The sequence below is a fragment of the Manis pentadactyla genome, chromosome 4, assembly GCF_030020395.1.
Source record: "Manis pentadactyla isolate mManPen7 chromosome 4, mManPen7.hap1, whole genome shotgun sequence".
Lineage (NCBI taxonomy): Eukaryota > Metazoa > Chordata > Mammalia > Pholidota > Manidae > Manis > Manis pentadactyla.
Genome location: NC_080022.1, coordinates 111,867,991 through 111,892,108, shown reverse-complemented (window position 1 = coordinate 111,892,108; position 24,118 = coordinate 111,867,991). Strand labels below are relative to the sequence as shown.

At 38.3% G+C, this 24,118-nt stretch overlaps 2 protein-coding genes across 5 annotated transcripts in view; both read left to right on the top strand.

Moving 5' to 3' along the window:
- Positions 1 to 11,869, top strand: part of ARNT (aryl hydrocarbon receptor nuclear translocator) — a 104,074-nt gene extending 92,205 nt beyond the window's left edge. For 2 of the 4 annotated variants that reach the window (XM_036905231.2, XM_036905229.2), the window contains 10 exons: positions 1,146 to 1,220; positions 3,394 to 3,545; positions 5,685 to 5,795; positions 5,946 to 6,015; positions 6,173 to 6,296; positions 6,484 to 6,586; positions 6,965 to 7,112; positions 8,360 to 8,522; positions 8,924 to 9,090; positions 9,839 to 11,869. In XM_036905231.2, the coding sequence (XP_036761126.1) occupies positions 1,146 to 1,220; positions 3,394 to 3,545; positions 5,685 to 5,795; positions 5,946 to 6,015; positions 6,173 to 6,296; positions 6,484 to 6,586; positions 6,965 to 7,112; positions 8,360 to 8,522; positions 8,924 to 9,090; positions 9,839 to 9,928 (1,203 nt within the window). In that variant the 3' untranslated portion in view covers positions 9,929 to 11,869. The remainder of the gene's footprint in view (positions 1 to 1,145; positions 1,221 to 3,393; positions 3,546 to 5,684; positions 5,796 to 5,945; positions 6,016 to 6,172; positions 6,297 to 6,483; positions 6,587 to 6,964; positions 7,113 to 8,359; positions 8,523 to 8,923; positions 9,091 to 9,838) is intronic. The other 2 variants (XM_036905232.2, XM_036905230.2) reach the window with 1 other exon arrangement.
- Positions 11,870 to 12,060: 191 nt separating this feature from the next.
- CTSK (cathepsin K) lies at positions 12,061 to 23,631 on the top strand. Its single transcript, XM_036905233.2, has 8 exons — positions 12,061 to 13,329; positions 14,822 to 14,942; positions 15,413 to 15,535; positions 15,623 to 15,778; positions 16,873 to 17,091; positions 20,382 to 20,547; positions 20,822 to 20,927; positions 22,881 to 23,631. Exons 2-8 carry the CDS (start codon positions 14,823 to 14,825, stop codon positions 22,978 to 22,980), a joined length of 990 nt encoding a protein of 329 aa, XP_036761128.2. The 5' UTR covers positions 12,061 to 13,329; position 14,822; the 3' UTR covers positions 22,981 to 23,631.
- The last annotated feature ends 487 nt before the right edge of the window (positions 23,632 to 24,118 follow it).

The following is a 24,118-nucleotide window of genomic DNA, read 5'->3' as shown; positions in this document are numbered from 1 at the left end:
GTGAGAAAATATTTGCAAATCATGTATCTGAAAAAGGAATTGTAATATAGACTACATAAAAAGCGCTTACAATGCATTAAGACAAACAGCTAGTAAAAAAAGGCACAACATATGATTAAACATTTCACCAAAGAAGAAGTATGAATGTTACATAAAAGGATGCTTATCATCATTGGTCATTAGGAAAGTGCAAATTAAACCATAGTGAGATACCTCTATATGCCCACTAGAATGGCTGTAATCAAAAAGTGTTGGCAGGAATGTGGAGAAACTATAACCTGCATACATTGTTGGCAAACATGTAAAATGGATAGCCACTTGATAAAACATTTTGGCAGTTCCCAAAAAAGTTAAACACACACAAAACATAAGCATACATAAACATACACTTATCTTACAACCTAGCAATTCCACTCCTAGGTATTTACTCAAGAGAAATGAAAACGTATACATACAAAGATTTACATACAAGGGTTCATAGCCGTAATATCATAGTAACCAAAAAGTGGAAACAGTCTAAATGTCCATTAATTAGTGAATTAATACACAAACTGGTATATGTATGTTAGAATACTGCTGAGCAATAAAAAGGAATATACTGTTGATAACGTACAAATATATATGAAGTTTAAAAATGTGTTAACTGGAAGAAGCCAAACCCAAAAGACCATTTATATGAAATGTCTAGAAAAGGCAAAACTAAAGAAGTAAAAAGTAGATGAGTGGTTGGCTAGGGGTTTGGGAGAAGGGATTGACTATACATGGGCACAAGTGAACTTTTGGGAGGCATGGTCATACACTAAAACTGGATTGTGGTAATGATTGCACACCTGCATTTACAGCGGATCATCAAATTGTACACTTACAATGAGTGAATTATGTATATAAATTATACCTAAAATCTGTAAAAAAAAAAATGCAGTTAAAACAAATGTACAGTATTCTGAAAATGAAAAATGTTCTAGTGGCTAGTTGCTCAGTAGATTCCATCTTGCTTTGTTTCTGTCTTTTTTTTTTTTTGCCCTTCCACACTTACCTGTAAACCTAGGATAAAGACAGGAGAAATAAAATCCAAGTTCCCTGGCTGATGGACTGGAAAAGGTAGATGATCATAAAAATGTCCATCTTTTCTTTTTCCCTTTTAGGAACTCTTAGGAAAAAATATTGTAGAATTCTGTCATCCTGAAGACCAGCAGCTTCTAAGAGACAGCTTCCAACAGGTAACTTTTTTTCCTGGCTTTGGTCTGAATAATATTATCTAAAATCTGTTATCACATTCATCCCACAAATATTTATTGACCACTGATTGAGTGCTGTGGCAGGCACTATTATTTTATGTTCTTTAGTAGTTATATATTTTTAAGGAACAGAGAACCACCAACATTTTGTAACTATGCATACTGTCCAAGGTATTTTTGTTTGGCTTTGGCTACTTTCAGTCTTGTATCCAATTCAATGTATCAAAAAGGGCTGTCTTAAAAGTGTTTAAAATATTTTAGGCTTCAATGAACTGTGGATAGTAGTAGAAAATTTCATTAAATAGTTCTTTAATAGATAAGTGAGAACAGACTCTTAATTGTAAGCTGACTCTTAATTATAATTTTCAGGCTCTAGATCTTGAAAATATCTGGTGAGTTTAGTATCAGGACAGATTTGGCATCAGGTAGCAGTTCTTACTTTATATTAGACTAGGGAATTTCCCTTGTTAAGCCTCAGTAATGTCCTTACTAATACAATGGGTATAATAATAGTACTTAAATTCAGAAGGCTGGTGGGAAGATTAAATAATTTATTTAAAGCACTTAACCCAACTTCTGGAGGTAAGCAAACAATGGCAGTGAAAAATCTCCTGAATCATCAGCATCACCAGTTCTATCCACTTGGCTACAGTTCACAGAAGGATCACTTTTCATGTATGGATAGTTTAGAAAAAGTATTCTGACTTCTGTTGAAACCATTCAAAGCTAAGGACATGGACCTTAAGCAGTGTGAGAATATACTGTACAGTATATTTTAAATCCATGAAATTAATAATTCTGATGCTCTTGGCCACAGTATCACTTCATCATTCTGGAAAATGTTTATTCTAAAACACCTTTAATGACTCATTACAGATGCTGTGTAATCTCAAAGTTACTATTTCTGACACAAGTTGCTGCTTTGATTTTAGAGTGTGTAAAGGTGCTTTATTAATGTGGTTTATAGCCATTGCCTTAGTTGATTTCCAGATTTTGATATTTAAATCTAGCTGGATTTATATTTCTTTTTGCTTTTCAGTACTTGCATTTAGTTGCTGTTTACACTGAAGCTTGTGTTCCTTTTTTTTCTTTTTTCCAATTTTGGTTACTGCAGTGTTTCACACTTGATTTGTAAAAGTTATATGTGTATACATTTAAAATGTGCTGTTTTATTATTGCTAAGTAAAGTATGCCCCATTTTCTGTTAGAATTATTTATCTGGCAGACTGTGATGTCAGCAGTAATTTCCACACTCTTACCAGCTTTACAAATGTTACCACTTTTTCTTAAAAAAGTATTTGAAGTGTTGGTATTTTCATGTATGGATAGTTTAGAAAAAGTATTCTGGATTTATACTTCATTGGAATAGATTTATATTGAAATAGATATGTACAACAATAAACAGGTTTTCTATTCCAGTATTTAGTTGTGTACAAATGTAATTATGTTCATTGTGTATATACTACACAGTACCTCTAAGTACTAAAAGCTACTTACTATTATGCAAATGCAAATATTCCTATCTCGTTTCCTTATTATGTTAAATAAATGTTCTTTAGAAAAAAACACAGCGTAGTGCTTGACATGTAATAATTACAAAATAAGTGTTAAGCTGTTAATATTGTTATTGTTAGGAGGGAGAGTCAAAAGATTATTTTCTATTCCATCAAACTAGAAACTAAAATAATTAAAAATTATTTTATTTTAAAAAACAAAAGCAAAACAAGAATAAAGAGAACTTAGTTTTATTTATAAAAACGTCCATGGATGCTGTGAAAATAGAAATTCTCAGGTTTGGGGGAAACAGCTAGGGTTGAGGAGCAATATGTAATCTACATTCAGTGTCTTCAAACTTACAGATTTTTAGGGTAGACTTGTAAACATGGTCTTTTCTCTTCAGGAAATAGTTGTTACTCCTGTTGACTGCTAGAGTGGTTTGATAGCTTGGGACTCTGGGAAGAAACATGATAAATATGCCTCCTTGTTGCAAAGTCACTTAATTTTAACTCATGTTGTTGTTAGTAACATCGAAAGAGACTGGTACTTCAGAGACAGTGACACAAGAATCTTAGGGTTGTAGAAATGGGAAATTTAAAAAATTTCTTTTTTTAAAACCTTTTTGTGGGTTTCACTGATAGCATGTAAACTTTTTCAGGTGGTGAAATTAAAAGGCCAGGTGCTGTCTGTCATGTTCCGATTCCGGTCTAAGAACCGAGAATGGCTCTGGATGAGAACCAGCTCCTTTACTTTCCAGAACCCTTACTCAGATGAAATTGAGTACATCATCTGTACCAACACCAATGTGAAGTATGTACCATAAAGGCCTTTTCCATGTTGGGACTTTTAATGAGCCAAGTTTGCTTAGCCTTACTGAGCTACCTCCTCTTCTACTTTTCTAGTCATAAACACCATTAGTTTGAAGCTCCTCATCTTCCAACTTCTTACAGAATTTGGGATAGTTCATCCAGGCAGAATAAGATTTTAAGAAACAATAAGAGACTAGATTCTGAGATCTGTATTTCAATTTTATGTTACAGTCCTTTCTACATAGTATTTTTATACCAATTTATTATTCTGGTCTGGCAGGATTTGCCTCTAGAGTAGGTGTCTGCAAAACCCTCTTTGTAAAAGACCAGCTAGTAAATAGCTTAGTGGGGCTCAAACCTCTAAAACAGTCTCTATGGTAACTACTCAGCATTGCTGTTATAGCACAGAAAGAGTCCTAGACAAATGTATGAACAATGATGGCTATGCTACTGTAAACTTTCATTTACAAAAATAGGCAATGGACTGGATTTGGCCCATGGACCAGCTTTAGAGCATAGCTATAACCACTTATTTAGGAGGTTCTTTTCCTCTCTATTCCTTGATTCCTTTCTGTTTGAGTTTTCTTTCTAAGTTTTGTAAAAAAAACAAAATAACAACAAAAAAAACAGTTTTATCAAGATAGATTTCACATACCATACAGTTCATCCATTTAAGGTGTACAGTTTTTTTTTAGTATTATGAAACTATTACTACTATCAGAGTTCAGTACATCCTCATCCCCCCTAAAATAAATCCTGTAGTCATTAACAGTCATTTCCCCCCTCCTCCACTCCATATATATAACAAGTAATCTACTCGCTGTCTCTGTAAATTTGCATATTCTAAACATTTCATATAAAGGAAATCATATAATATGTGATTCCTATGTGACTGGCCTCTTTCACTTAATGTAATGTTTTAAGGGTCACAAATATTGTAGCTTTTATTTGTAGTTCATTTCTTTCTACTGCTGAATATCTTCCTTTGTATTTTATTTATCCATTCAACTGCTGGACATTGGGTTGTTTCCACTTTGTGGCAATGAAGAATACTGCTATGACCATTTGTAAATTAGTCTTACCCATTTAGTTTAATGGATGTAATTTTATTCTTTTTGGTATATAACTTGGAGTAGAATTGTTTGTTGAGTCGCATGGTAACTCTGTGGGTATTTCTTTTTTGAGGAACTGCCAAATTGTTTTTCAAAGCTGCTGTGCCATTTAACCGTTCCATCAGCATTGTATAAAGGTTCTAGTTTCTCCACATTCTTGCTCCTTTTTATTATATGCATTCTGGTGTGTGTCAATTGTCAGGGCACTTCTTTTCCATTTAATCTGTGTAGAATTGCCCATAGATCTAGTTCTTGAAGATACAATTATAAATAATTAGAAAATGTGAACGATACCTGTTGACAACATTGTATCTGTATCCTCCAATTTTTAGGGCCTATAAACTTTAATTATTTGCTAATTAAATTAGCAAAGTGTAACAGTAGATTGAGTTAGAAATTTTTATTACCTTAGGTTTCAGGTATATGGTCACGGTCATTTTGTTGTTTTGTTTTTGCATCTTCATATTACAAAATAACCATTGTTTTGTGTTTTCATTTTGTTTAAATTGTGAAATTTTTAAGTCCTGTTACGAACCTGTTTCTGGAGGTAGTAGCTTTCCCCATTTTTACATATAATTTTTCCCACTAATTTTAATTAATTCTTAACATTTTATTTTTTAGTAAATACTCTTTGTAGAAAATTTGGGAAGCATTGAAAACTATAAAAATAAGAAAAATAATTCTTACTATCCAGAAATAGTCTTTATTAATTTTTGTATGTACTTTCAATGTTTTTTACTTATGCTTTTTTTTATACCCAATATATGGATTTAAACACATATCATGCACATATCAACTAGGTATTGAGTACCTAAAGGATTAGAACCCAAACAGAGTGAACCCTTGTGCCGCAGGACGTAGTTTCTGTTTGTACCATGTTTCCCATAGTGTGAATTATGTGCTGCATCTGATATCATAGACTACCTGAATATTGATTTAAAAGGGAATTCATTAATGATTGCCCCACCTACAGGTAAATCTGTCTGATCTTTTTTATTTTCTCTGTTCTGTACTCTCCATTTTCCCAGGAACTCCAGCCAGGAACCACGGCCTGCTCTGCCTAGCACACTTCAGAGGCCACAGCTGGGTCCCACGGCTAACTTAACCCTGGAGATGGGCTCAGGACAGCTGGCACCCCGGTGAGAAGTGGTGGAAAACTGAGCAGAGACTAACCTGAGGGGATGGCTACTTGCAGTCCCATTTCTTGGTTGGTTTGTTTAAGCCCTTCACCAGATCCTTTAAAAAATCTTTTTTTCCTATTTCTCTTCCTACTGGCCTTTAACCTACAGGCAGCAGCAGCAAACGGAACTGGACATGGCATCGGGACGAGATGGACTGGCTGGTTACGGTCATTCCCAGGTCAGTGTGTAGTCATCTTTGACGAGAACTGTGAGCATTTCCTTAAGAAATGTCCTAAATGTCAGTTAGAATATGTGCTTCTCTGTATATGATGTTAGAGTTATTTGAATTGTCATGTTAAACCTTCCATGGTCATTTTTATCACTGTATTCCACAGGTTTCCATTCAGCCTGTGACAACCACAGGGCCAGAACACAGCAAGCCTCTCGAGAAGTCAGATGGTCTGTTTGCCCAGGATAGAGATCCAAGATTTTCAGAAATCTACTCTAGCATCAATGCAGGTATGCTACTTCCTTATTCTTTTAAATTCTCATTTAGATCACTTACTGATGTCCTGCTGCTGCCCAATCAGTAGTCTTCCAACGTATTTCCACTTAATCATAATACCTCACAAGTAAATAGGAACTTGCTGGAGTAATATACTGCAGCCCCTTGACTGGCCCTCCCCCCACTCCTTTTGGTCCACAGATCAGAGTAAAGGCATCTCTTCCAGCACTGTCCCTGCCACCCAACAGCTATTCTCCCAGGGCAACACATTCCCTCCTACCCCCCGGCCGGCAGAGAATTTCAGGTGAGCCCCATATGTGTGTGCTGCTTTACAGGGCAACTGAGCGATTCAGTTACTGAATCCAAGTTATATTCTTCCCTAGCTTTCTCTAGTTATTTCAGACAATGTACTTGCAGGGCTTAGGATTAGGCAAGCTGCTTTTCTTCCTCCTATTTCCTTGCACCTGTCCAATTGCCATGTTACAGGTTCCATCTCTGTGTGTCCTGATCAGTGTGTGACTGTCAGTCTTCCTCAGCTTTTCCAAATTCTGTTATCAAGTTTTCCTTAACCCCAGGGAAGTCAAGGGGATCTACGGGATGGCACAGGATTGCCCTGTGATTTCTAGATTCTGTGATAAACTCATCCTTTTAATACTTTACTGCATTATTTGTTCACTCCCAGAAATAGTGGTCTGGCCCCTCCTGTAACCGTCATCCAGCCATCAGCTTCTGCAGGGCAGATGTTGGCCCAGATTTCCCACCACTCCAACCCCACACAGGGAGCAGCCCCAACGTGGACCCCTAGTACCCGCCCAGGTTTCTCTGCCCAGGTAAAGCTTCTCATCTGTCTGCCCCTATGTACTGTTTTCTCTTTGGTTAGTTGGACTTTTTACCACATGTAAAGTTATTGTCGTCTGTCCTAGATACCTTCTCCTTAGCCCCCCATTTCCTACCTTCCAATTTTTACCTTTTTTTAGGAGCAGCTAATTAAAAACCATATCTAACCCAAAAATCACAGCATCTCTCTGGTTTCACATACTCACTTTAAATCAGAATTGTTCACACAAAACATCTTAAACAGGTTTGAGTTTCAGATTTGTTTTGGAATAAATTCTAATTTTCCACTTTGGTTAGGGTTACAAAATACAGGAATAAAGGAGAAAATTAATTACTAATTTACACAGTGCTGTCTATTTACAAAAAAAGTGTTAAAATCTTTATATAATATATATGTAATACATGTTCAGCCTAAAGCTAATGTTCTTTCATATATTAATATATACTCATATTGCATAAGTAATATTTTAAATAAAAAGGCCAGAACCAAAAGCAGGCTTCAGAATTGTTATAAGCAGTATGACCTCAGTTTCATAAAAAATGCATAGGAAAATAAAAACTGGAAGAAATTAGCCAAAAATGTTAACCATGGGTCTTTAGTTGTAGATTTATAAATTATTATTTTCTTTCTATTTTTCCTTAGTGTCCAGCTATTTCACAGTGCATATGGTTTGCTATTGTGGTGAGAAAAATGTTTAGTTACCAAAAAAACCCCTGACAAAACATCAGTAGGAAGAACAAATGAACGTAGTACAGACTGAATAATAAAATGATGTAGTGTTTTTCTCTATATATCATTAATGCCTCTGGTTTTATATAACTTTATAGTTTATAAATACTTTTATTTAAATTATTTTCATTTAATTCTCATGACTCTAAATATAGACTTATTAATTCCATAGTTCTTTGTTTTTTGCACTTTATCACAACTGCCTAAAAGTAGTGTCAAGACCGATAGTAACTGCACTGGTCAGGGTGAGGATTTAATAGTGTGAAAAACGATTGAATCACTGTGTTGTATACTTGAAACCAGTATAATATTGTATATCAGCTATACTCAATAACAAAATGAAAGTAGTATCAAGAGAGATTGGGAGTTAATTGAAAGAAATACACACTAGGAAATAAGTGATGAGCTTGGCTCAGAAGAATCCAGCAATTGACAGAGGGTTGACTCTCATAGGAATGATATGTATAGTAATGTTAATATTAATTGTTATTCTCTGTCCCTTTCTCTAAGCAGGTGGCTACCCAGGCTACAGCCAAGACTCGATCTTCCCAATTTGGTGTGGGCAACTTTCAGACTCCGTCCTCCTTCAGTCCCATGTCCCTCCCTGGTGCTCCCACTGCTTCACCTGGTACTGCTGCCTATCCTTCTCTCACCAATCGTGGATCCAATTTCAGTGAGTTCAGACCAGAAGGAGGGTGACAGGAAAATCATACCACTAAAAAGAGAGGATTTGGTAGTTAAAATGGTTTGCTTGTGTCCTGGGTACCTCGACCTAATTATGGAGGGATAATGCAAGGTGACAGTCCATTTGGAATTTAAAACTCACATGAAAAAGACTAGCACATATAGCATGTAAGGTATTATAAACTTAGTAATATTCCAATTTAATCTAAATGAGCAAAGGTCTCTTTGGAAAGGCTACCTAGAGAAGAAAACTTAATTTGGGGCTGGGTTTTGAAACAGTAGAGGCATTGATTGACAGAGAGATGGGCACAAGGTATCTAGGTAAAATTAATGGCTCTCCAATGGAGTTACTAAATGGAAGTTGTTTATTTTTCCTTGCTGTATTTCTAGCTTCTGAGACTGGGCAGACTACAGGACAATTCCAGACACGGACAGCAGAGGGTGTAGGTGTCTGGCCACAGTGGCAGGGCCAGCAGCCTCATCATCGTTCAAGTTCTAATGAGCAACACGTTCAACAGCCATCAGCACAGCAACCTGGCCAGCCTGAAGTCTTTCAGGTGAGAGAAAGAAAAGACTTGAGAGGTGTAGAATCTGGGAGAGGGAGGGACAGGGAGGAGAGACAGAAGGAAGTATGCATGGATTGAGGTGTTGGGTGGTATGTGGGAGAAGACAGAGTGGGGACATTTCAGGATAAGTGTCATTAATTGGAAAGATTGTGAACTTAGGTGATGGACAGCCTTTAACCAGACCATAGTTAGTGATGTGAAGCACCATGTGAAGATGTCAAAGGAGGTCATTTTAGCCCATTCAAAGAGAACCACATCCCCACTTCACTGTAGCTTGGGTATAAACACACTGATTATAACCATTAAGGTATTAAAGCTATTCACGTTAAGTCCTGAGGAGACTGTAAGAACACATGGAGAAATCTTAGGATACAGGAAGAGCTACTTTAAAACACAGGTTGAAAAAAGGCAAAACAGGTTTTGGTGGAAAACAAACAGGATGAGATACTCCATATATGTTACATGAAGTGTGGCAAGCAATTTTTCTACCTTTGAAAATATTGAAAAACAGAAAAGAGGAAAATGTGAAACTACAGAAGGAAGACAAAGGAATAGGAAAAATAGTTGTCATCTGAAGGAGTCAGAGAGTTGCTGGAAGTAAAGGAAGTTGAGAGCTCAGCACAGCAGAAAGTCTTTGGGGCCAGGCTAGAGGTGATGGTTCAGGGCATTGTTGGGAAGGAGCTTGATAAATAAAAGGGATCAAGGTGTGTGACCCACACTTACTATTTTTCTTTTTTAGGAGATGCTGTCTATGCTAGGAGACCAGAGCAACAGCTACAACAATGAAGAATTTCCTGATCTAACTATGTTTCCCTCCTTTTCAGAATAGAACAATTGGGGTGAGGATGAGGGGTGGGGGGAGAAAACAAATCACCATTTGTTTTAAAAAAGCAAATCTTTCTGTAAACAGAATAAAAGTTCCTCTCCCTTCCCTTCCCTCACCCCTAATGTGTACCCACTTTTCCCTCTTGGCCTTTCCCTTGCCCTCCTGCCTCTGAGAAAGCATTTATTGAAGAAATGGAGTGAATCTGGAAGGCTTTGGGGAGCCTTTGAAAACAGAGGCTGGATAAAGTTAAGAATGCCTTTCCTTATGTCACCTGACCAGAAACCTGTGCGGAGATTATTTGTGCCAGGGTCAAGGGGCAGGTTAGAGAACCTGGTATCCACCAGCTTTGGATACCGTGGCTTGTTTTTGCAAAGAAATTCTAAATAGGGTGGGGGAGAGGAGAAATGCCCTCATATTTGAGGACCATGAAACATGGTGGGTATATATGGGGCTTTAGGAAATGAGCACAGGCTCTTTCTGCTGCCTGTGAGCAAGCAATTCCTCTTGAAAGAAACATGAGTGAAGTACAGTGAGAGAGAGAGAGAGAGAGTGTGCGTGTGTGTGTGTGTGTGTGTGTGTGCGTGTGTACGCACATGTGTTTCTGTGCTTGTTTCTTTCTCCCTATCAGGGTCTTATGCAAAATTTGTCCCAGATTTTATCTTTGTCTTTTTCTATGTTTTTCACAGAGTCCTAAGGAGTTAAATCTTCCAGGTATTTTCCACTTAGTATTGCAGCCAAAGGGTATTCAAATAAATGTCTTTGCTGCACTTACATCTGTGCCCAGCCAATAGCAGCTATAAGCAAATATATAAAGTCTTCTATTGATATGATCTCTCATCAAACATACTTGGTGATAAAGCTGGGTCATTACTGCTTTTGGTGCTCTCACCTTATATGGAATATCTGCAAACATTGAAGATGTTCAGGCGGTTAGCAAGACAAATACTTGTAAAAAACCCATGCTGGCCATAAGGATAATGCTGCATTTTTCTGTCAGAATCACATCTGATGTGTGTTTTCTAGAGGTTATTTCTGCATGGAAATTCAACTTCTTGGATTAGCAGTCCCAGTGAAAATCTCACTGCTGGAATTTAAACCAAATACCAAGCCTTCTTGCAAAGTAGCCTCTTTCATCCATTCTCAAAGTATGGTTGGAACTGGGTCTGTCTTCTGGGCCCGTTGTTCTTTTTCTGTTTGCTCCCTCTTCAATCTTGAGATTGGAATTTGCTTTAGAGGACAAGTGTAATAAATCTATGTGATAGATGGGGCGTGGACTCCCATCCAACAGGGTCACATAATTGTTAACTATAGCCATGTAAATGTGGATACAGGTTACTATTTTCATTCTTTTCCTTCCTCAGGTAACAGTCATGTGTATCAACTTTTTTTTTTTTTTGTAATTGGCTCAGGCCAGTATCTTAAGTGCAAGAATGAATTAATAAGGAGAAAACATACTAAATGTAGCCATAGGAGACAGGAGCACAAATGGCCTTGGAGAGGTTGACAGAATGCCATTATTGGATTTCCTTCGTTTTTGTCTCCAGTTTGATATGTGGTAGTGAAGTGGGAGACAGTTTATTTTTTTATTCTATGTGCACACATACAGTATACATATATATATTTATATCACAATTTAAGAAACCAAAAAGTTGAGTTTCTAATGGAATCTTTGTTTTTTAATAATCAGCTGTTTTTAAATGTGATCAGGACTATAATATTGTATAGTTATTGTAGGGCTTTTGGGGGAGGGGAGGGAGAAGATGCTCTGGGGATTTTGTTTCTGCTTTTCTTTCAGGGTTTTGCTTTGGATTGTTTTGTTTTTGTGTTGGCCATTTCTGTACTGCTGGCATCTGTGTTGAGCCTTACAGTGGCAAAAATATGATATGTAGCAAAGATTGTAAAACAAAATATTTCTTCTTTTTGTAAACTTTTGTGTGATCTTGATTGTGGCTTTATTATTCCTTTCCAGCTCATTAACGACAAGCACCCACAACTAGTTGAATCCATAGCTTGAGCTCCAGATACGCGACATGAAAACACAGTGTGTCTAATTTCAGGAATCAGAAGTCACAGGGCTCTGGTGCCTCTTTGCTCCTTGGTGGCTCTCCTGATCCTGACTCATTCTGAGTAAAAATGGCAGGGACATCTGACCATGGGGTCGGGGCTAGGGGATTGCCCACGACCTCTGGAGACGGAGAGCTGGGACTTGAGACTAGTAGGGCACATCTGGATTCCCTTCCTCATATGTCCTGCTGTAGTGTGTTAAAAGGAATTAGGGGTGGAGAAATTTAAACTGTTAAAGTCTGGACCTGATTTCTCTCTAGGACCATGTGGTATGTGGTTCATTAGCAAATTGTGAAACACATAGGCATAAACCTGTGTTCTTGAGGGTCTATGTTTATGATCCAGCTAGAAACTGCGTCTGGATCCCATGTATCATCCTTTCTGTTCCAAGGACCCTCTTTGCCTCTTCCTGCACATCTATTTATGGGAGAAAATGGAGTTTGGGGTTGCAGTTTAGGGACTGAACTAGCCTCATGATCAGTCACAAGGCTGGTTTGGGGGAAGCATTTGGAGAAGTTCTTATGACTGGACTTACATCAGGAATTTAACAATTGAGACATAATATTCATCAGGCATCCCACCATCTGAAAGTTTTAGCAACAAAGAAGTCACATGTGAATTTGTCAGTGCTTATGGCGTTGGTTCAAGTGCTGTCATAAATAACTAGAAGTTCTGTTTTTGATTACTTTTAGAATAGGTTTCATCTGGACTTCAGGCATTTCCTTCCTCAGCAAAACCACGTTAGTCTGGGAGAGCTAGTCTCCCACCTGGAAGCAGTGACAACTCTTAGCCAACAAGCTTATAAGTTACAAGTTATTTTGGAGCCTATAGCTTCCTTTACATACTTTTTTCTAGCCTTTTGTGTTTATCCCCTCATCCTTGATGTAAGGATCACATTCAAAAACATGTTTCAGAGTTGGAAAGAGAGATAATAAAAAAGGGACAGGAAAAGGTACAATCCCCCAATATAATAAATAATACATAGGGATGGGGAAGACCAGGAATGTGTCCTGTTTATCCATCCAAGAGAAGATAAGCCCCAATTTGAGTACTGTGTATTGAGGTCTCTTGTGTCTGCCCTCGAAGTCATGTGAAACTAAATAGCTAGTATTCCACATGCACACACAGAAAAACTGCAAATCCTGTGCCTCCATCCCTCCTCCCTCACCCCCCCTTCTCAGCATTTCTATCTCCGCTTCACTCCCCTATTCAAATTTTCCAGCCAGCAGCTAGAGCAGACTTCCGCAATCCTAGTGGAATAAATCCAGCACCGCTGGTCACCCGCCCGCATTGTCCGCATTCCCTGCTGAAACGAGCCCAGGGACAGATTCCGGCAGCAGGTAACCTTTTCAACTTTCTAGAACTTTTAGCTTACCGTTCCTGCCTTTCTCCATTTTAGGAATATTTGGGATGGTAATGACTTGGGGATCAAAAGGAACTTTGTAAACTGTGGGATAAAGTGGTGATACTCCCTTCTTAAGTCATTTACTGGCCAAAATAAAAATTGCCTGGAAGTCTTTAGGGTTCCTTCTATGATCTGTATGTATGTGTACATGGTTGTTATTGAAAGCAAAGGCTAGGGGGAATCTTCACCCACCCCTCAAAAGAGCGGCCTCTCAAGGGTTTTCTGTTTGGGCCAAAGGTAACAAAAGGGTTAAGTTACTAGCAGCGGTAGGGGGCGGAGGGTTCTGTATTTCCTTCTCTGAGACATCTCAAAGCTCTTAACACTCCAGTTATTAAATGTCCTGCTGGGCATTTTGACAGTTTTGAAAGATAACACGAAAATGGACTAGAAGTTAAAAAATTATGCAAGTTATGTGTGCTTGCTATAGACTAAATTTGTTCTTAAAATGGAGGACACATAATTAACCACTGCAAGAAGTGAATTGAAGTGAAAAACTGTGACTTTAATGATCATAGGACATTGTTTTTTTGTCTTGTATTCTAACAAACTTTGGTTCACAGGACAAATGTTTTGTCCTGTGAGGCAGTCACAGAGGTTTTTTGTTGTGAGAAAAATAAGGGCAAACCCTCCTTCCTATAGCGGCTGGTTGAGATTAGGAGAGTTTCCTGCCTGAGGAGGGAGCAGGAAGAGAAAGGAGAAAGAAATGAGTAAGACATGCATAAACATCTCATAGTTAGAGAATAGGAAATACTGTCAACTTTACCCTTGTCCTCTCCTTGTCCTTTCCTATGTGGAAAAATACTAGATTTTAGGCAAAGAAGTGAAGAAGGCCTTGAAGAAATCAGGAAGCTGGACAATCTATGTATTCTCCAACCCTCATCTCACCCTGCACTTAAGCTTGTCCAATCTCCTCCAAGTCTGCTAGGGGACATTGGAGAAAGCAGGTGCTGAGTCCATCCTGATTGTCCATTTCAACTCCATTTCTGGTTGTGCAAGTATTCATGTGTGTGTGTTGGGGGCAGGGGGATTTGAATCTCCCTAGGTCAAAATACATGGAACCAGATGTGTCAGCACCCCATCCAAACCCAGACCTCTCCTATTATTGTTTGTTTTATCATGTGGAAATCACCCTCAATTCTTTGTCTGCCTTCCCTGTAAAGCCTAGTTTTCCTTTGCTTCATGGTCTGGAGGGTGGGATTCTTAGCTTTGGCTCCTAACTCCCCAGAATTATTGTGTGTGCATGCATTTTTCTGGTGAAAGGGACTACAGAGAGTTGCAAAGTTTTATTAGCTTCTCAAATAAGTCCATGACTCCCAAAGGTTAAAGATCACCCATCTGGGAATATGGTTCCAACTATTTCCTCATCCCAAGCCAGGCTATGAATCCCTGGGCAACTTGAAGTCTCCCCTAATTATCCCCTTTCCCAGGATGTGGGGGCTCAAGGTTCTGCTGCTGCCTGTGGTGAGCTTTGCTTTATATCCTGAGGAGATACCGGACGCCCAGTGGGAACTCTGGAAGAAGATACACAGGAAGCAGTACAACAGTAAGGTACCTGGGGATCTGGAAGGGAGCCCTGTGGGAAGGCTGGAACCTGAGGCCTCACTCCAAGCCTCCAGACGCCCTTCTCCAATCTGAATAATCACTCCAACCAAGCAAACTTGCCCCTGTTCTCTAACTCTTACTACTCAGCTCACCCCCCCACCCCCTCAAGTTCCATCCTTCCTTTTCTTTATAACTGTCAAATTTCTCTTCGGAAAGACTTCTCAGATTAACGGTGTTAATCCATAAACAATTTTCCTATACATCTCTCTAGAACTTTGTATTCTATTATTTGTATTTGTTTACACATTTCTTTTTGCACACTCTTAATCCTATGATCAGTTCCCCAACTAAACTGAATTCCCTATGATTACAAATTTCCTCTTTTCTACTAAAAGTTTCATCTTTTCTCCAGAGTATTACATGTGTGATTTTGTACACAGGACAATATATGTCAGTACTGACTATGCTTTGTTCAGGTGGATGAAATTTCTCGGCGTTTAACTTGGGAAAAAAACCTGAAGCTTATTTCCATCCATAACCTTGAGGCCTCTCTTGGTGTCCATACGTATGAACTGGCCATGAACCACTTGGGGGACATGGTGAGTTGTGAGCCTCAGCTTCTGGCCTACCCGCCCTGTTTGCCTTAGTTCCTTGCTTATGCCTGGCCTCTTTCTTCTTTGTCCCAGACCAGTGAAGAGGTGGTTCAGCAGATGACTGGACTCAAAGTACCCCTCTCTCGTTCCTGCAGTAATGACACCCTGTATATCCCAGACTGGGAAGGCAGAGCCCCAGACTCTATTGATTATCGAAAGAAGGGATATGTTACTCCTGTCAAAAACCAGGTACCTTCCTCCTGCTGGATGTAACTATGTAAGCTGGTACAACCTCTTTTTTTGCTTCTTTGTTCTTAAGGTAGGAGGGCACCAGAAAGAGGGGGCAAGGAATTAAGGTACCTCTCCCCATGCTAAGAGAATATGGCCTATTTTTGTACAGTTAGGCTGTTTCTGGTTTTCTTTTTCTACAAATAGTGCTGTTCTAAGTACACTTGTGCATGTATTTTTGTGCACATGTACAAATATTTATGCAAAATAAATTCTAAAATTGGAATTGCTAGGTCACACAGAATCCTTTCCAGAAAGGTTTTTACAATTTTACATTCTTACCAATGTAAAAGTGCCAGTTTTCCCACTACTTTAACAATGCTAATTGTATCAACCAGATACAATTAATCAGATACAATTGACTTACATTCATGTTCAACATTTTATTCAGAACTGACTAGGTATAGTGCTAGGCAGGAGAGATTCAAGAAGATGTAACCAGGGTCCTCGAGAAATCCTCAGTCTTAAAAAAAATTGAACAGGAAGTAAAGAAAAATTTAGGTGAACAAACACAAATAATAATAGCTAGCACTTTTTTTTTTCTTGGTATCAATATGCAAGCACATGAGCAACATTATGGTTACTAGACTCCCATTATCAAGTCCCCACCACATATCCCATTATAGTCACTGTCCATCAGCATAGTAAGATATAGCTAGCACTTTTTCAGAGATTATGTGTCAGAAATGTAGAAATCCTTTACATGAATTTTTGAAATTCTCGTAATCCTACTAAATATATTATTGTTGTTGTTATTTGAAATGAGGGTACTGAGGCACAGAGAGGTTTAGTAATTTACTGAAGGGCACATATTTAGTACTCTGCTCAGCTTTACCACAGTTACTGGTAACAATAGTAACAATGGGTATCAATAGCAACAGTAGCAATAGAACAATGCAACAAATGTTAAATGAAGGGAAATAGGAAGACTTCATAGCAAAGGGGATGTGTGTTTGGAATTTATAAAATGTATCCAATTTCATTAGGCAAGCAGAGGGAAGAAACAAAAAATGTGAACATCAGCAGCTGACAAGTGTCTCTGGTGTGTCTCTCAGGGTCAGTGTGGTTCCTGTTGGGCTTTTAGCTCTGTGGGAGCCCTGGAGGGACAGCTCAAGAAGAAAACTGGCAAACTCTTAAATCTGAGTCCCCAAAACCTGGTAGACTGTGTGTCGGCAAACGATGGCTGTGGAGGGGGCTACATGACCAATGCCTTCCAGTATGTGCAGAAGAACCGGGGCATTGACTCTGAAGACGCCTACCCATATGTGGGACAGGTAAGATTGCCCCACACAGTTGTATAGCACTATAAGGGTTCTTTCTTCCCCAGCATGATGTTTTGTACTAGAAACAATTCCAGAAATCTTATTTTCTGTTACCCTATCCTGCTTTCTTGATGGGACAAGTACCCATAAAAAGCCAAGAAGACACACAATATGGGAGAATGTGGGGAATTTAGGCTGCCATAGTTCCTATCTGCCTCTGCCTGGGAGAAAAAAGAAGACAGGTTACCCAACAGATCCCATAACCCTCTTCTCAGTTCCTCCATTCCCATCACAAATCCCAAAACCCACTATGCTAATTCCATGAATCATGTGGCTTTATTTTGTGTGATATCAGTGTGGGTTTGGGGAATGTGTAAGCAAATAAGTTAACATGCAAACATACATAACAGGAAACGTAAGTTGCTTCATATTTGTTACAATTTTAGAGATCAACTCACTTCCTCCTAGAAAGTGCTTATTAAATAGGAAGGAGATCTTACCTAAAAGGAAGATCTGAGGGCTTTTTATATACATGGGGTTGATGGATGATATAAAATGTACCTTTGCAGTAGGAGCCTTTGAAGCATGGATAGGAAGTTTGAAAAATTAAAACGATGGCTACTATGTGTTAAGCCATGTGCGTGGTGCATTTTCTCATTTAATCCTTATAACAGTCCTGGAAGGTAGATGTATTCTCACTTTACAGGTGGGGAAATTGACACTTAAGGAGATGAAATAGCATACTCAAATTCACACCCTTAGTTACGTAGCAGAGCCAACACTTATCTGCTTATCAAGATTTGTTTATCTGCTGCAAACATTCCCAGGCATGTCTTTGGTGCACATGTGCAAAAATTTCTTTACTTAAATATAATACCTTGTAACAGAATTGTCTGAGTGTTAGGGTATATGCATCTTCAACTTTACTAGAAAATGTCAAACTGTTTACCAAATATTTCCATCTTCAGTGCATAAGAAATCTCATTGATTTTCATATCTTTATTAGTATGTTTATCTGCCTGCATTTCTTCTTCCAGTGAACTGATTGCTTATATCTTTTGTCCATTTTTAATTAGGTTGTTTTTCTCTTTCTTACTGATTTTTAGGAATTAAAAATATATTCAGATTCTAATACTATATGTATTGTAAGTCAGTGCTTGTCTTCACCCTATGATCTTTCAATCCAGCTCTTAATTTTAATGTAATAAAATTAACTTTTTCCTTTGCAGTTTGTGCCTTAAGAAAAAGTTAATAACAATGATTTTATTCATTCATTTTTAGTCATCTGAAATGATGTCTGCTGCAATAAAATGCTCATTACATATATGACTGAAAAATTCCTCTTCACTGGATACTGAACAACCTACATTGTTAAATCACTTCAACATGGCCAAACAAAACAGTATTTTCTAAATGTCATTCCATTATTGGTCCATGTTACATTTTTTTAGCTATCAGGTATCCAAGGCAGAGAAATCAGAAGTTTTACCTAGAAATGTTTTTCTTTAATTTCTAAACAATTTTTGGAACTGCTGAGTTCCAAGTCCGTGTTTGAATTCTGCAGCTCAAACTATAAGGTGCACCACACTTAAGCTACCCTAACAGATAAGCTTTTTAATTCTGAATATATCAGGCCAATTAGTGAGATAACCTGAACATAGCAATGTCTTCTTTTTAAAATTGTCAGCTCTTCTTTTGACAACTTTTTGTTGTCACTTGATGTAAAAAAAATTAAACAAATCCCAACAATCTATTAAAAAAAGATTTATGTTTATAATTTTTTCTACATTGATTAATCCAGGCAGCCAACTTAAAGGTTTATGTAACTACATTAAAGAAAAATACATACCTTCAGAATTAATAGTTGATCACTCATCTACTGACAGTTTACATTCATTCAGTACTATATTAGCAAGTTTGTTGAGGGATAGTTTTAATAGCTCTGAGACTGAATAAATGAAAGTTACATACTTGCAACCTAATTTGGAATAGAAAGAACATTTGACTTCTGATTTTTTTCTCCTGGCTCCTTCAAATGAACTCTTCAGCATTTTAGAGCAATGTGAAATGATTTTGGTCTCATAATCAATTAAAATGAAGAATTAGCCATATAAAACACATATTCCATTTTTAACATTTTGACATTTGGGCAACTGTTCTCTTGTATCTATCTACCTTACAGTTTTTAAAAGCAGTTAGCATTCAAAACTGAAAGTGCTTTTCTTATGAACATATGAGTGGAGGGAGGGAAGTAAAGAAAAATAAAATTGAAAGGAGGAGAGATCTGATCGAGCAGCAGCCAGATTTCTACTCATTCCAGCCACAATGCAGGTTATTCTGACTTAAAAGTATCATGTGCCAGCATTCTGAATCCATTCCCAAGATATCTTATTTGTAGATTTGTATGCTTCTTGGTGCTGGGAGGCATCAAGGATTTGGATCATATGACAGAGAACAAGTAAATCTTGAGAAATTACTAAGACAGGAGACTACTGTATGTAATCTTTGAATAACATGTCAAATGTTTCCATTATTGTTAATACTTAGATAATGTGTTCTTATAGATATAACTTTAGGGTTTTGAAAGGGTAATCTGTTGGGAAATGAGCTGCCTAAGAAATAAACTGCTTTGACGCACACTCCATAATTGCGGCTTGCCAAGGAAGCATGTCGTTAACTGGATATGCAAAACTTAGTGTTGAGAATTCACAGGCTAGATTGCTAAGTTCTTTATTTATTTGTTTTAGTACTATGTTTATGTGCTTTTACCTCTGCGTCTCAAGAGAGCACAGGGTCCAGCCAAATCTCTTTGCTTCACATTAGCTCCTTTGATAAATGTGCATAAGGCCTGGGGACTTCTAGCTGGGCCTCGTCCTTGGCCTCCTCCCTACACAGCTGTTGGTGCCTCCCTGCACTCTGAGGCTCACACATACTACATGGCCAGAAGATGATTTCTGCTCTAAAAAAAACTAAAGAACAAAAAACGTAGCTCGGAAATATTTCTATTCTGAGTTAAGAAAAATGTTCTTTCTTTTTTTTTTAGTTTTACAGCATTTCTTTTCACATTTATGTTGTAAAACCACCTGGATTTTTATGTATGGTGCAGGGTAACCACTTTTCTTATTCTTTTTTATAGTTGTCTAAAATGGTGGGGAGAGAACAGATCCTTTCTAGACATTCTAGTCTGCTGTCCCTTTTAATTTGCTGACATCATTCAAAGCATTGGTGAAGTTTCTCACCAATTCACTGCCTGTTTCATTGTCGTAGTCCTATTCCAATCTTTTTGTTTGTTTGTTTTTTAGGATGAAAGTTGTATGTATAGCCCAACAGGCAAGGCAGCTAAGTGCAGAGGGTACAGAGAGATCCCGGAGGGGAATGAGAAAGCCCTGAAGAGAGCAGTGGCCCGAGTGGGACCCATCTCTGTGGCCATTGATGCAAGCCTGACCTCCTTCCAGTTTTACAGCAAAGGTAAGGAGCTGTTCCTAAAGAACACAATTAACAGTCTCTTATGATATACGCAGGGCAGCTTTTCAAAGGGTACTGAGCATTTTCAGTACTTAGTTTCCATATTCAGACTGAGTCTGTCAGAGAAAAACTTACAGCTGCCACAGCTCAAAGCCTCTGTCATAAAACCCTCTTGACTGGGACGGGATTCTACAGAGGGTCTCCTAGACTCTCTACAGAGACCCCAAAGGGCAACCCTTAATTGCAGAAAGGTTCACCTTGATCGTTTGTTTCCTAGGTGTGTATTATGATGAAAACTGCAATAGTGATAATCTGAACCATGCGGTTTTGGCCGTGGGATATGGGATCCAGAAGGGGAACAAGCACTGGATAATTAAAAACAGGTAATGATGGGAACACTAACTTTGTCACCCAGCCACCCTCAACACCCAACCTCAACTCCAGTTTCCCAATCTCTGTCACATCAGGAGAAAGTTTTCTCAGACTTTTCACTTCTCCCTTCCTGCTCAGAGGCTATTAATTCTAACATTTAACAGCCAGATAGCAGTATGCAAAATTTGTGTTGGGTGGCTGCTCCACATGCAAGGTGCTTAGTCACATACACAGACCAGTGGGCCGGGATGCTTGCCTTCAGTGATCTCATACCTCCTAGAAAGACAGACGTGACTAACCAGAACTTGAAGTAACACCAAGAATCAGTAGGAGCTTTGAAGTTGTATGTATCTTTTCTTTTTTCTCTTATGTGATCCATTTCTTAGGGAGGTTTGCATTGTCGATCTGTCTACAAGCAGTACGGAACAACGTAATATCCCCTTGTGCAGCTTTTTGCCTTTCCGCATACACTAAGGATAACATGTAGAAGAGCTGGACAAAGATTTTAAAGTCTTTGAAGAGAAATGCTTCTCAGAAAGTAGATCTGAACAACAACAACAAAAAGTATTTCCTTCCTTATTATTGGGAACAAATAAAACTAAGGGTACCGCAGGTCCCATTTCTCTTTAGTCCCTTATGACTTTGGCAGTAGGGGTGTGGGGGGTGCGATTTACGAGAATTATACTTTTCCTTTTCTCATTAGTCAGTACCACCTGGCAGTGGCACTGGTTAAGTTTTCTGTCCTTGGTGCCCTCCAAGGAGCAGGAGTCCCAGAATAGAGAGTTCACAGGCCAATGCAGTGGTATAACCAACTTGGGCTACTTCCTGGACTGCTGGTGAGATAGAATGTGAGCCTGGGAATTGCTTCAAACCTGAAGCAACTTTTTATATCACAGTCCCAACTAAGGGTGAACCTGAGTACCTTTTTAAGAAAGTACTCCTTCTATAGCTTCTATCTTGTGTTATCCCTTTCTTGACTCCTAGCCCCAAGCACTTATCCTCCTTTCTTTTCTTTTTTATTGAAATATAGTTGATATACATTATTGATTAGGTGCCAAGGGTGGAGGCCAAATCCAAGAGACCTGGGAGGAATAAGGGACACACCCAGGCAGGATCAGGGTCACTGGGGACCCCTGGAGAAGTGAACTAGGGGTAGGATACAGATTTTAAGTAAATGTACTGGGTAATTAGTAAATTTGCTTGTTGGGGAAAAAGGGCAGAAAACTCATGAAAACAGTTTCCTTCTATCATCTCTGTCTCCCACTCCCTTTCTCTTTCCCTGTCTCACCCCGACCCCCAACACCCCAGTCTTTCATTCTCTCCACTTGTCTCCTTAGCAATCTCATCCATTCTCATAGCTTCATTCATCTTGCCTATCATTACTCCCAGACCAAGATTAACAACTTCAGCCTCTCCTGCCTCTTTCTAATGCTCTGGATTCATATTTTCAAGATTTTTCTTCCTAAAACAAATTGGATCATATCACCCTCCCAATCAGAAACCTTCAGTGTTTCCTCCACTGTGATGGGCCAAAGAATGAATCTCTGTAGCCTGGCAGTAAAGATAATTCAACCTAATCTCAGTCAGTCTACCTTCCCAGGCATATCTCCCACTACACTATTCTAGGCACCCTAATTTTCAGCTGCATGATATTAACCTCTCCCTCTAGTGCTTATTTCATACTCATCCCATTTCTTCATATCTAAACTCTATCCAGCCTTTGGGCTCATCTTAAATGCTACCTTTTACATTAAGCATTTTTTGGTCCCCTTTGTCAGAAACAATCTTTCCTACCTATGAGACCTATAGCATTATGCCTTCTTTCCATTTCTTGATTTCAAAACTTTAAAGCTGAAACTTGTCTAATTCATTTTTGTATACTATCAGTACCTAGCACAATACTCAGTGTTTTAATGAATAAATAAGATGAGAGTACTAAATATTTTCATTGACTGGTCCTACAGCTGGGGAGAAAACTGGGGAAACAAAGGCTATATCCTCATGGCTCGGAATAAGAACAATGCTTGTGGCATTGCCAACCTCGCCAGCTTCCCCAAGATGTGACATCAGCAAGCCAAATCCATCCTGCTCTTCCATTTCTTCCATGATGGTGTCATCTACTAATGTATTTTGGAGAGGACTTGGTGTGCCTTTCTTGAAACAGGTGTAGTGATACAGAGATTGTCCATTCATTTTCCCCATTTGTTTATGCTTCAAGTGACACTCCTACTTTCCTCCTCTCCACCCGAGGCCTTTATTTTTCATTGTGGCTGCAGTAGGAATTTCTTAAGAGGTAGACTAAGAAATGTGACCATAACCTGCCGTGTTTTGTTCTGGGACAAATGCTATGGAAATAATGGTCAGAGGCTGGAGATTTTCACATAAGCTAGATTCTCATTCAAAGGGACTAGTTAGCTTAAACCACTCTAGACCACTAAGTTGACATGACTTCTTAGTCCCCAAGTTCACTCCTGTATCCTCAAGATAGAAATTACTGTTTTCCATCCCCAATTCATGAATCAATTCATAAATCTTTGGATAAAAGTTTACCAGATACAAGAAATGTGTTTTCTTTCTTCTTTGCATTTTTAAAGTAAACCAGTATTCATCTCTTGTCCGTAATTTAATAAATGGCTACTTAGTAAACACTCATTTTGTGCTGGATACTGTGCTAGGTGTTGGAGAGGAAAGGTGAATTAAAGCATATTCCTTATACTTCATGTGTTCTGTTTCTTTGGAAAGACTGTCATATAAACAATTCATCCTAATTCATTTATTTGTTCATTCCTTCAACCAATATTTATTAAGTTCCTACTTTATACTAAGAACTATACTAAATTTCAGTATAAATGAATATTTATCTTAAATATTTAATTAAATTTTAAAATTATCTGTAGGGGGACCAGATTAAGTGACATGCAAACTTGGGTCTTAAAAAATATCTCAAGGCTTTTTCAGAGGTTCTACAACCTGAACGTTTACTGTCACCAAAAGAGGAAACTGAAACTCTTTATAATGGTTTCCAAGCAATATTATTCTAAAAGAACTTGGCTGGCTAATAACAAAGTAGCACAGTCAGTTTCACCATTTCTCACAAAATGTTTATTGAGCACCTATTACCACTGTTACCACTATTGTGAACTCTTACTATTACCATTAGTAAGAGTTCACATTTATTGAAAGCTTACCATGTGCCAGGCAA

What these genes read in the sequence shown, in the direction of transcription:
- CTSK (XM_036905233.2), top strand. Translation starts at nt 14,823, where the DNA reads ATGTGGGGGCTCAAGGTTCTGCTGCTGCCTGTGGTGAGCTTTGCTTTA. An exon ending in TTACTCCTGTCAAAAACCAG is followed by an intron (nt 15,779 to 16,872) that starts GTACCTTCCTCC and finishes TGTGTCTCTCAG; the next exon opens with GGTCAGTGTGGTTCCTGTTG. An exon ending in CCTACCCATATGTGGGACAG is followed by an intron (nt 17,092 to 20,381) that starts GTAAGATTGCCC and finishes TTTGTTTTTTAG; the next exon opens with GATGAAAGTTGTATGTATAG.